At 35.5% G+C, this 13,849-nt stretch overlaps 1 protein-coding gene across 1 annotated transcript; it reads left to right on the top strand.

The window, feature by feature from the left end:
- Positions 1–1,393: 1,393 nt before the first annotated feature.
- Positions 1,394–10,058, top strand: zgc:172182 (coiled-coil domain-containing protein 89). The gene is made up of 7 exons (XM_053497234.1): positions 1,394–1,432; positions 4,853–5,325; positions 5,439–5,515; positions 6,839–6,963; positions 8,727–8,803; positions 8,893–8,971; positions 9,129–10,058. Exons 1-7 carry the CDS (start codon positions 1,394–1,396, stop codon positions 9,213–9,215), a joined length of 957 nt encoding a protein of 318 aa, XP_053353209.1. The 3' UTR covers positions 9,216–10,058.
- Positions 10,059–13,849: the final 3,791 nt, after the last annotated feature.

Below are 13,849 nucleotides of genomic sequence, written 5' to 3'. Positions count from 1 at the left end.
TTTGTAATGTTGATTTTTGCAACATCAAGCATTTAAGTGATATTTAGTCACTTCATTCATAATTTATACTTTTACACACATTTCTTGTGCCAGGAAGGCTGACAGTTTAGCACAGGATTTATTTATGCATTGGATAGTTATTTAATCCAGTATTTTTTGTGTTTTCTTATCTAGATGGAGGTCATTAATTTTACCTTTGTAACTGTGACGTTTTTGGGGATAAGTCGCTGTACATTAAAAAGTGTATTAGTATCTCCAAGGTTGAAAAAGAATAAAAAAAAAACTGAACATTTCAGATTATGTATTTTTCCTTATGCAATTATGTGTGCATGGTAGTACTGTGGCCTCGCACCTCCAGAGTTTAGGATTTGAATCTCACCTTCAGGGATGTGTGTGCTTTCCATCGATGGGGGGTTCCACTGAATTAATTAGTTAAATAACTACAGTTTAATTAATTAAATAAGCATATTAATAAATGCTAAATATAAAAATTAATTAATAAATATTAAATTTAAACAGCCCCCTGAATGAAAATGGCTGATAAAGTGCTTAAACTGAGATATGACCAATTAGAGTGATAATATTTTTGTTCTCCTGTGCCTGTGATTAAATCATTTGGCTATAGAATGGACTACATTCATTACTGTTTTTCTTAACTGTTGACTGCACTTAACCACACTTAACTGCATTTGGTTTCATTAACTGACAAAACTAAATTCAGTGGACATTAATTAATAAATTAATTAATTAATCATTATTTGTAGACTGCACTATAATATACAGTAGACTAACTAACATTATTCCAAATGCAGTATATTCTTTCCTAAAAAGCACTGGCTCCATCTACTGGTCTAAATAAAAATTAACATCAAGCGGTAACGTTAGACTTTTAAAGCTGAGCAATTACTGTGTACTTCATACATTTTCATAGAACTTCATAAAACTTTCATAAAACATTTCCTCGTTTTTTCTTTTTAATATATTTTTTCTAAATCAGAGGTTTCTGCACAGCAAGAAGTGATCTTCAGGGTCCAGCCGTAGTGAGCGAACTCCCTGTAGTGTATATGATCGTATACAGTATACTGTATATGATCATCTCGAGACACCAGACATGTCATGCCATATTTCCCAGGTAAGTTTCCAAGGGCACGTGCACACTTCCTGGGCTGGGTGGCGGTTTCTGCACATCCTAGCATGCGCGTGCACAGCAGTAACGTGGACACGTTACCATAACAACAGCAACAAACAGTGATTTCCTGCCGACCACACAGCCGGCGTAATCCAGATCACTTGTTAACATACATATATATATATATATATATATATATATATATATATATTTTTTTTTTTTTTTAAGTATATTTTTGCTCTTTTTTTTCTACTCCAAATAGACATGGCTTCTTCGCAAAGAGACCAGAAAGACGACAAACAGGTAATGAAGATTTTAATTTAAGCATAGGTTTTGCATATTTTATTACAGGTCCGATATTTTTTACTCAATTTCCCTATTCGAGAGATTAAAAAAATTTTTTTTTGCAGATCTCTCTCTCGCTTACAGGGCCCCTAAAGTCCTAAAAAGTGTTTTTTATCCAAAGCATATTATATTGTGGGAACAAGTAATAATTTTGTATGAAAAAATTATTTTCTTGTTCACAGACAGCTTACCTTCTAACCACAAAGCAAGTAACAAATAAATCAGTGATACATTGCGATAGATAGATAGATGGATGGATGGATGGATGGAAGGAAGGAAGGTAGGGATAGGATACTGTAATGATCCTGAAGGAAATTCCAGGTTTCCAGCAACAATAAACACTATAACACAAAGATAGTTTGTAGATGTGATTGCACACTGTACAGTATATCTGACCTACAGGCACAGGGGAATGGGATAACTGACAGAAGTTACTAGTTTATTGCTAAGAGCAAAAAACACTGCTCTTAGCAATGCACTAATTGCAATGCACAAATTGCAATAATGACGCGCAATGAACCTAATAATTGTGTAAAGAACAACATGAAAGTGACAATGAAACTGAGTCTGTGCATAATGGCAAAATATGTAATAGTGAGAGTAACTAAGCAGACCATAAAGCTAACAGATGAGTGTTATGTAGGGAGCAACATGATTAGCAGAAAAGACTTAAGCCTACAGTAGATCTCCCAGTCCACATTCCCTTGCACCTAAGGTAAATGCCTTTATGGTCCACATATTGTACAGTATGGAGTGCTTTGTAAATCAACAAAATCTGATTATGAATGCAAATAACCCAGCTGTTTTCATGTAAAGCCTAGCAATCTTTTAAACCTATGGAAAAAATATCTTGTTTCCCCAAGATAATAACTTGTGTGAACAAGATTAAAAATAAATAAACTTCCATAGGATTCTAAGGGCTCCATAGTTTTTCTTTCTTTCCTTTTTCTTTTCTTTGTATCTTTCTTTTCATTTTGAATTTGTTTTGTGATTTTCTTTTTGCCATAATATACACATTTTATTTTCTATTCATTTGAATTTTAGACTTTTTTTCTTATTTGGATTTATTTAATAAACTTATGTATCATTGAAACTGGCATTACATGCAACAATGTAAGGAAAATCTCTTTCAAAGCCAGACCTCAGAGGGAACCCATTTATTTCTGGATGTAGTGAGGTTATAAATTTGGGAATTATAAATAGAGCTATGAAATGTTAAAATATAAAAACAGCACTGTGTTTTATTATTTAAAAAAAAAGTCACAGCTGACAATCCTGTTGGAATTTTAAATTTTGTAAACAAGCTCATTAATTAATATACATGCACTTACCTTTTTCACTTTATTAGGAATGTACAACTGCTCATGTTTGCAGATCATGTGACAGCAGCACAATGCATAAAATTGTGCACAGTTCAGAAGCTTCAGAATTGGAGAAAGTGTGATATTTGTGACAGAACATAGCTATTGTTTGGAGACTATAATAACTCAAACAAGCAGTCTTTACAACCATGGCTGCAGAAAAACTTTACAATGCACAACCCATTGAACAATAGCGCATCAAGTTTCATTGTCATGAACCATTGTCAATCTTAGGATATCATGGACACAGACTTGCACAGTTGTAGATTAGGGAATAATCATGTTTTCCTATTATTCAACTGTATTTTTTTTTTCAGCTCAAACCAGTCAGATTTCTCTCATCAAACCATTCAAGCTTGAAGAGTATCTGCACTAGAGTATCTGCACTAGATTATATATATATTAATATATATATACCTTTAGTGGAATAATGAGAGTGGGAGGAGAACACAAAGTATCACTCTACGCTGATGACCTTTTAGTTAACACCTTCAACCCTTTACAATCAGTACCAAACATTAAATAAAATTATTATATTGTATTATATTATTATAAGTTGTATAAATATACTCAACATATTCTTAAGAAGTGGTCCAATCTCGCTGTTTCTTTGGCAGGTCGTATTAATACAGTGAGTATTTTACTCAAATATTTATTTCGTTTTCAGTGTATCCCAGTTTAGATTAATAAATCATTTTTTAGGAATTTGGACAGATTAATTACTTAATATATTTAAAACAAAAATAACCTTAGAATTAAGAAGATATACTTTCAGAGGATCAAGCTGAAAGGAGGGCTGGGTCTACCTTTTTTCAGTTGTATTTTTTGGCATGTAACATAAGAGCACTTTAATATGAAATAAAGGACAGGTCAATAGAATGGTGTGATATGGAAAATAATCTCGTTCATGTTTCTCCTGGCCAGCATTAATTTATTCAACTTTGTCTGCCCCCTTCCATCTCGACTGAACAATCCAGTGGTTTCCAATTCATTCAAAATTTGTAAACAAATATGAAGGCATTTTACAGTAAGTGGCAGACAAGCCCCTTAACCACTAATCAATAATTTATCACTTACTCATCTTCTATGCCGCCCTATCCTGTATTCAGGTCGCCGGGGACCTAGAGCCTATCTCAGGAGACTTAGGGCACGAGGCAGGGTACTGTACACCCTGCAGGGTACAAATTTGGGAACGTCAATTAGCCTAACCTGCATATCTTTGGACTGTGGGAGAAAACCGGAGGACCCTCATATATTTTTCTCTTCCCAAATTGACTCAAGATTTCAGACTTGATCTTACATAGTCTTCACCTATCTAAACTAAAGCTCTCTAAGATCTTTCCCTCAGGGCATTCGAAATGTGACAGTTGTGGTCAAACTCCAGCATCACTAGGTCATATGTTTTGGAATTGCCCTAACATCAGTAAGAATGGGATTTCAGTTTTTCAGTCTTTGTCAGGGGTGTTGGGAAAACCATTGGACCCAGACCCAATATTAGCTATTTTTGATGTTGGTTTTGGTGCAAGGTGGAGCTGTCTATAGGTCAGCGTACAGTGCCTGAAGCTATGGTACTCTTAGCACGTAGGTTGATTTTGCTCAACTGGAAACAAAAAAAATCCACCGCACTGCTCAACCCTCATTAAAAATTTTATGCTTCACCAACAATTGAAAAAGATCAGATTTTCACTAAAAAGTAGACTAAAAAAATGATGCAGCATGGAGGGCTTTTATCATTTTAATTAAAAAAACTATAGTGGAACGGAACCCTAACCAGATCAATACCCCCCCCCCCCCCTTCTCCATTCTCATGGTTCAACTTGAGATAAATACAATTTGTAAGAGGTGTATTAAAATGTTGTGCCAATCTAAAAAACATAAAGAGAATGTTTAAAAAAACATTTTGTTTGGCGTACAGGTCTTTGTATGAAAATGAGGGGCAAGTATATATTCATACATGGTAAAAAATATTTTGTTAAAAGCCCGACCTTTTGTGTTCTAATAAATTGCTGCATCTAAGGAAATGGATGATGCCCAACAAGCACTGGAAAACCTGAGGGGACTGTCACTGGAGGAGCGGACCGAGTTAGGGATGCTACGCTCCAGGATAGATGAGCAGTCCAACTTGATCTGTATGTTAAAGCAGCGGGCCGATGAGTTGCTGCATCGCTGTCAGGCTCTAGAGCAGGCCAACACCGAGCTGAGGAACATGCAAGTCAACATGAAAATGGACTTGCAGAATGAACAGGAGAAATCCGAACATCTGGAACAGAGGTTCATGGACCTTGCTGCCAATCACAAAGAGATGATCATTTTTAAAGATGAATACAAGGAAAAGAATACTGAACTCATGCTGGAGAACGAGAAACTTCGAGAGGAGAATGAAAAGTTGTTCAGCCCAGATCTGGAATTGAAAAAGGAGACCATTCACAAACTCTCCCAACAGCTGAGTGACCTCACTGAAGAACACAGACGCTCAGAAAAAGATAACCAGTAAGCAAATCTCTGTCAAATGTCATTTTAAGAAAAAGTTGTTATTTTGGTTGTCATGTAATGCTTTTACATTTTTTTCCTTTTTTATTTTTTTGTTATAATAATATAAACAGGGAGAAAGAGACTTCTTTGTTAGAGAAACTGCAAAAATCTCAGATAGAGCTAAAAAATGCAGTTGACATGCACACAGGTAGTTTATTTATTTTTTTATTTTTTTATTTATTACAGTTAAACCTTGGATTATGAGCATAAATCATTCTGGACGCGTGCTTGTATATCAAAGCATTATATCAAATTCATAATCATAATAAATAACGTTAACTCCAACAATTTGTTCAACAACCCAAAAATATTTATATAAAAATTATTAATACAAAATATAATGTAAAAATAAAATAAAATAACCTGCACTTTAAATTTCAATTCAAATACAAATTTTACTTGTCACGTACACAGCCATACACATTATGATTTGCAGTGAAATGTTTTAACAAACGCCCTTGACCTAAACATTAAAAGAATAGAGTACTTTGAATAAAGAATATGAAATAAAAATATAATCATTTAAAAAAAAGTATGAAAAGTAAATATTTAAATAAGGAATATAAAATGTGAAATAATAACATAATAATAAAAAAATCAGGATGGAAAACTAATTTTCAAAAAATCTTTGGGCTGTAAAATATATATTATGTGCAAGTAATTTAAAAAATTGGATTGAAGTGGAATGTTCAGTCATGAATATAGCAGCATAACAGTGTGCTAAGTTTGTGCAAATGAGCGAATGAGTTACATGTGCAAATGTGCATTGATGTGCAATGTGCCGAGTGGTATATAAGTAGTAGCAGAGTGTTTAGTCCTGTGTGATGTTGTGATTGAGAGTCTGGCAAGTGCTTACCTGACCGCAACAGAGAGAACAGCACTGCTTGTTGCAGATTGAGTGTAGATCAGGGAGCTTTGTGCGGATTATGAGTTCAGCTGATTGCACAACCTTCTGAAGAGCTTGTCTGTCCTGCATGGTGCTGTTTCCTTTAAAAAAAGAACCGTAGCTGTAGTGATTGAAACCAGAGAGAAGAGAGGAGGAGGAAGGGGGCTACTGTGTAGGACGACTTTTACAGGCACACACTCTCTCTGTCTCACACACGCACACACCAGTTTACGACAGAGAAGTAAAACTCACTCACACAACACACATGCACATACAAACACAAAATAAAAAATGCACACACGTGGTAACAGTGTTATAGTAAACAGTACATGTGCACACGGAGTGACCCACATGCTCGGAACATGGGAGACGATTATCCATAGTACTGCTCGTATTACAAGACCTTGCTCGTTTACAGAGTTAAAATTAATTTAAAAAATTTTGCTTGTCTTGAGAAACACTCGCAGATGAATGTACTCGCAATCCAAGGTTGCACTGAATTATTATTTTATTTTATAATAATAAATTTTTATATATCTGCTTTAAATCACATTTCTTCATTTGATTTCTGGTCCAATTCGACAGAAATGGTTTTAAAACTCAGTCAAATTCAGGAAAAAGTTACAATGAAGGAAACAAGGTTTGAAGCCCTTAAAAAGGAGAAGGATGAACTACTCGAACTGTCCACGCAAAGAGAAAAAGTTATGCAGGCAAGTCATATGACAAACACTACATAATTATATAAACATGAAAAAACAAAAAATGTTGCGACTGAATTTTCGACAGTTTTACTTTAAGAAACCATACCTTTATTTGACAAAAACAAGATGGAAATGATTTGATTTTTAATATTGCCTACACTATCTGTAACGACGTCTCACGAGGGGCAGAAAATACATTAATACTCTGCACTGTTCAGAACGGGCAGATCCGCAGGCTGCTACCCCGCGGAGTTCTTAACAGACAGAGGTGCCGTAAGGCAATCAGCCCGAACGTTTATTTAAGGGTCATTTAGGTAGCACCGGTAAGGTTTGAGGGTGAAAGACACACACACACACACACACAAACACACACACACAAACACACAGAGAGAAAGGTCTTCCAGTGCGTATCACAAGCACTTTCACCAGCTCCTATTTTATTCACCCCCTCTAAAGTTCTGCGTTAGGGCTCTTATAGTATTAGAACATCTCGTGTTGCGGCTCTCCATACCGCTCCACGTAACATTATCATTCTGCAAAAATATGATGTGTAAAAGAGACACATATTTTAGTTCAGGAAAACCTATTGTTTGTCTGTAGAATATTTTAGAATTTCACGATGTGAAAAGTTCTCCCAGGTTACCAGTCATCAGGATCCAAGCAATTTGTAAATCATAATACATATGAATGTCCACTAGCTTCAAAGGGCATATCAGTGCACTATAAAATGACATTTAATTTAGAAAGACCACACAACTGACATACATGCAGTATTTCATTTAAATTGTAGCTCTGAGACAGAGCTTTACTTTTTAAATAATTAAAGTGAAGGGCAAAATATATACTGTACTCATGCAACACCCTCACCATCCACTTTAATGGGAAAGAAGGTAAGCCTAAAACCATGCAGGTACTCAAGAGATTCACTTACTGTAGTGTTCACATGCTCTATGTGACATGGTAGTTGGTTTTAGTATTCCAAAACTGATGAGCTAGTGGGATTTTGACGCAAGGCAGTCCCTCGAGGTTACACAGAATAGACTCCCCACACACACATACCAAATAGTCAGTTATAGTTCTCTAGGTGTAAACTTATGATACAGAGACAAAATGGTTTAAATTGGTTCAGGCTGCAAGGAAGGATATACAGTAGTAGCTTAAATAAGCAGTCTTAATAAAAGTGGTAATCAGAATAGCATGTCAGCATATAGAAAACAGCAAACCTTGAGTTTGAAAAGCTACAACAGGAGAAGACCACATTGGTTTTCACTCCTGTATGAGGCTATAGTAGGGACAGACTAACTGAAACTGAACAGCTAAGGATTAGAAGAAAAAAAATCAACCATCAAGTCTGCATGAGACAAATCATAATAGAGAGGTTAAAAGGCTTCACAAACTTTGAAAAATTTAAGCTGTTTTATGGTAGCAGTAACCATTAAAGCAGAAGGTTGGCCAAATCCCAAAGTGTTGCCTACTTTGTACATACATGTGTCTCTGTAGACCGTAACATAACTGCATTGTAGTGCAGCATTCTATGTAGTGATGTGGCCAATATTAACTAATTTAGGATTTACTATGTCAATTTAAAATGAATAAATGAATGAGTAATTATTTTATGTTTTTTCTTTTTTACTTTAGTTTTAATGTTGTGAACTTGCAAGTATCTGTAAAAAAAATATAGAGGACACTTGTGGACTAATGTTTTATTACACGTAATAAAAATAACAAAAACAAACTTAAGTGTTGTTAAATTTGCTTACAATATTTTAAAGGAACAACAAGAGGAAATTCAAGAGTTGAAAAAGAAGATGGAGGAGGCAGAAAATGCGAAAAAGGAAGCAGAAGAAAGGTATGAATTCAATACATAACCATTTCACTCAGTCAAGTTTCAGCGACATCACAGAGCTTAAGTGTAATCTACATTTTTCATTCTCTTAGGTTTGAAAAAGAATCTGCTGCAGTGAATACAGACCTGAGAGTACTGCAGCTTGAGGATGCTGTCAAGAAAGCAGAACAGGTATGCACTGATATGGAGATGGTCTGCTAAAGACTGAAAAGCCTTTAAATAGTTTTTCCTTTTGATCTGTCAAAGGGGGGAGGGCACATATTCTATGTCAAAAGTATGTTGTTGCGTGTTCTTTGTTGTAAATTTGTATCATGTTACACTTTTTTAGGAGTTTGAGGCATATAAGAAGTACAGCAGTGACTTGTTGTCACAGGAAAAGGAGTTAAATGAGAAACTTCGCCACATGGTTAGCTGAAGTCTCTATCCAGCTACATATTTTTAAAATAATTATTTTCTGTCTTAAATTGTGTTTATGTGCATGTGTGTGACAGAGGGAGGGAGAGAACTATGTCATATTGATAAATACTTAGGAAAAGGAACCTCTAGAGGGCAATAACATTGTTTCTTCAACAGTTTCAGTTGGGTCTATAAGTATTAGAACAATGACAATATTTGCACCACCAAGGTTTTTCAAATGCAGCAATCAGGACTTTAGATATCTTAGACTTTCAGCTTTAATATAAGGAGTTTAACAAAAAATATTGGATTAAATAAGGCTTAGCAGTAATTGGACAAACCAACATAATTATAAATGTGAGTTTTATTTTTAATACAAATGGATGCAAAGACTCTGCAGTTGATAAATGTCCCTCTCTTAAATGTCTGTTTTGTGTTTTTAGCCTAATGATGATCACATGCATTTAGACATAATGATGACCCCCTTCACTTGCAATTAGGCATAAGGATGACCTCCCTTACTTGCATTTAGGCATAATGATGACCTCCTACACTTGCATAACCTCCTTTCACTTGCCTGTGAAAATGAAGGGACTTTGTAAAAATGGCTGTAATTTTGGTGGTAAATTCCTTAAATTAAAGCTGAAAGTCTTCCAAATACTTATGGACTGACTGTATGTGTTTAGATAATGGTTTAGGTAAGACTTAATTTGTGTAAGCTACCAAATATATGCTCAAAATCAGCTTACTATTTGACAGGAGATAATATGAAAAATCATATGATGCAGGTCAAATGACAAAACCTTCACACTGACTAGTTAGAAAAGGCTGACTTGGGCCTCCGAGTGGCGCAGTGGTAAAGCACCCGCCCTATCATCCGGGGCGTCTGTGAGCTTGTGCACGCGGAAGGAGCGGCTAGCGCTTTTCTCTGAGTGTGTTACTCTAAAACTTCTAAAACGGTAGTGTATAAGGATATTAGATATTTATAATGTGCTTTATAATTACAATAAACTTTGTTTTTCATATGGAGGTAAAGTTTTTTTAATCAGTATATTTTCTTTATTCATAACAAATATATTTAATTCATAAATTTATCTTTAGTAGCTGATCAGTGTCAGCATGGTTCTGGAACCTGAAAATAGGTTAGGTCGAACACACACACACACACACATACACACATTTGTCCAGGGTCCAGGTTTCCCGCCTTGGGGTCTGCGTGCATGAAGTTTGCATGTTCTCCCTGTGATTTATGGGTTTCCTCCAAGTACTCTGGTTTCCTTCCACAGTCTAAACACCTGCAGAGGTCCTAACCCGGTCTTAAAAAATCAGAATAAATACAATAGTCACCACAGGCCTCCACAGTCCCTAGGTGGACTACTGGAAGTTCCTAGATGGAAAGAAGAATGGAGTCCAACTATTGCCATGTCTCAGGCAGAGGGAGGAAACCAGAGAACCCCCAGAAAACACATGCAGGCATAAGAAAGCCATGAAAAACAGATTTAAAGATAGTTACATGAAGTTATGATCAAACTGAGAACAGTGGAGCTACAGATCATCCTAATACATATGCTCAAGTTCACCAAACTGCTACTTGCACAACTTAAAAACAATCATACACACACACACACACACACACACACACACACACAGTTACAGGTTTTAAGGACTCCTCAAAACACACATTCACTGCAAATTATGTTTTGTGTCAGTCATTGCCAAGATTGGCTTTCTGATTATCACAGTTTGATAAAGAATAAGAGAACAAACCCTCTGTGACATCACCCCAAGGATTTCTGAAAAGCAGTTTTGAAGCTCAGTTGCGGGCCTTTTGGTTGTTGCCTGCTTGACAGGAGCTGACTCCACCTAAACCCCAGTTAATCCATAAATGGGCAAATGGGTAGAACACACCTACTCACCTCAGTAACCACAGGTTTGCTAGTTTAGCTTTAGCTCAACCAAAATGCTAAGGTGGCTTATGTTAATGTTACTTTACATTTGATTGCAACTCAACCATTTATACCTTATATGTCATTCTTTGGACCACAATTTTTCCACATTTTTTCTCCACACAGCTGGGAAGTCAAGTTCATTGAGTCCAGTTATCTGGTTAGCTAAAATGATGCATAGTAGATAGTTAGCGGTTTGACACCTGCAATGCAGCTGTCACTCACTGGCCACACCTCCAATTATGCATAATTTTATGGCTAATTTTAATTTTAACTGATGAGTCACATAAAAATTCCCATATAGTTGGGAAAGCTAGCTATGGAGACCATTATTTTTTTTTAATATACTATGCCTTAATTCTGTTGTAAAGTTGGATATTTTAACATGGGGATCTAAGGGAGTTGACTAACATTTAGTGCCAGTTCCAAGTGGTTGTTCCAGGAATTCCAGGTTGAACAAATTCTTCAGAATTGCAGGTTGCTCCTTGGATTTGACCCAGTCCCTGTTTTCTAGATTCCTGGTAATGTCTTACCCAATTAACATTGTTTGTTAATTACTTAACCTTTTGCCTGTTTAGTGTTACTGATTTCTGACTCATGATTGCTATTATTGATTGTTAATAAAGTTCAGTCAGCCTGAAACTCTCATCTGTTTTGTTTTCTTACAGTTGACTATTAATTATATCTATGACAATGTATTGGTGCTAATATTAGCTTATAGTCAGTCAGGTGTGTTTAGAAGAAACAAGCAAATGTTTAAACAAATGATTACAAGACTTTCCTGTTGTATGGAAAAATGCATTATTTAAAGATTCTAGTCCAACTTTGTAATTTTAGGGTAATTTCCAGTATAATGCCTAGGTAGAGTACCTCAAATTCCAGAGAAATGCATGGTGGTCATTTTGTCTTACATTTATGTTTTACTATGTGCAACATCTGGATACATGCACAGCATTTAAACTTTTGCTTAGCATTCCAATAACTATTGTATTTCCTTCGTGCTGTTCAGATATATTTTTTAAAAAATTACACAGTTTTTTGCCTTTTATGACCCAAACAGAAATAATGGGCTTTTTATGTTAATATAATATAAATATAATGTTAGAAATGAATGCAGTTGTCAGACATTATTATTATTATTATTATTAAGTACTACAACTGTCTTATGTCTCACTTATTATCATAAATTTTGGCTACCTCTACGTTAGTGAATGGCACACCTGCAACTCAGTTATTTACTACAGCCCTCTTTCAAAGTGTCTCCTCAGTATTCCAACAATGTGTTGAAAAGCCACCAGCAAGGTGTATAATCCTGTGCTTTCTTAGCCACATAAGTGTGCAGCAGTTGAATATGTTGCATCAAGTTCAGGCAGGTTTGTCTCTTAAGCATGAGTGGCTTTTCAACCTGCCCCTTACTTCCTTGACCTTTCACTGGCCATTCTAAAGCCATCAAATGCACCTGACCTTTGTAGCCATCTGTTTCTTAAAAATTCTGACAAGGACATAAATTGCCCTGAAATTTGTATTAGTGAACAGCTTAGGCTTTCTTTAATTTAATTTATTTTAATTGTTTATGGCCTGAATGCATTTACTATAAATGCCATGTTATGATTTGGTACACTGGTAGTCATTTTATGTCTGATTTGTGGTTATGCTTGATCATTTGTTAAAACATTATGATATGTATTATCTGCATGTGAATGTCTGTTGGTCCCTGATCCAAGGAGACCTTTATATTTCATATGGATCATAGCGTCTTCAGAACTGCTGTGTCTCTCCTATATGATAAGATGAAATGAAAGAAATATGTTAAATTCCAATACCTGTGTCAGCTGAACTTTGAAACATGACTTGATAGATACCTATGTAAAAATGCAATTAATACAGAGGTGTATAAGATTATTAGGTATAGCTGACAATAAAATATAGAAGAGTTCATGTAATTAAAGCATGCATAAAACAAGCTTACATGTGAAAAAAAATATTTCAGTAGGAAAAAGGATATAGGGGGAATGCAGTGTGGGAAATATGCATAGAATCTCTGATAGACAATGAAAAGGATTTTATATCCTATGAGTGCAGGAACATGGAGTAAGTTCATGTCTGTACCTGACTTCACAGTAAAATTTCCTGGTGCTAAAGGGCTGGGCTATGTATGTATGATTCATCTGTTTTACGCTTAGCACTTAGACTAACCCTCGATATTTTCTTTTATTTTCAATGCAAAATATCTTGTAAAATTGCAATTGCAACCGTTGCAAAGTATCATCTTAGAATGCGGGTCTGGAACATGACCAAAATAATAAAAATGTCCCTACTTCTTTAGGGATTTTTAACTTGCGTGATTCAGGGAGGAGCATTCCATAGTGTCAGCTCTGCATGTCTGTACCCTGCAGGGATCAGAGCATACAGCTTGGTCTCCTGGCGCATCAGGGGTCTGCTTGCTGCCACAGTTTGCCCTGGACATGCAACTACCTGCATCATACCTTCATACAGGTCACAAGTCAACCACACACACTGAGTTACATGTTCCTTACGTGCAGCAAAATGTTATTGCTCTGCCAAAATCAGATGACCTTTCATAAAGACCACAGTGAAATCGCGTCTGTAAAAATATTTTAATCTATTTCATCACAATAGTTTTATACTTCATTACAAATTCTCCTATATATTACAACATTAATGAAAATAGGATCCTTGAAATATT

The sequence above is a fragment of the Clarias gariepinus genome, chromosome 5 (assembly GCF_024256425.1).
Source record: "Clarias gariepinus isolate MV-2021 ecotype Netherlands chromosome 5, CGAR_prim_01v2, whole genome shotgun sequence".
Lineage (NCBI taxonomy): Eukaryota > Metazoa > Chordata > Actinopteri > Siluriformes > Clariidae > Clarias > Clarias gariepinus.
Note: the sequence above shows the minus strand (reverse complement) of the source record. Positions and strands in the feature narration are given on the sequence as shown.

Coding starts and splice junctions, on each gene's coding strand:
- zgc:172182 (XM_053497234.1), top strand. CDS start 1,394: ATGGCTTCTTCGCAAAGAGACCAGAAAGACGACAAACAG. Junction 5,326..5,438: donor CGCTCAGAAAAAGATAACCA/GTAAGCAAATCT, acceptor TAATATAAACAG/GGAGAAAGAGACTTCTTTGT. Junction 5,516..6,838: donor TGCAGTTGACATGCACACAG/GTAGTTTATTTA, acceptor CCAATTCGACAG/AAATGGTTTTAAAACTCAGT.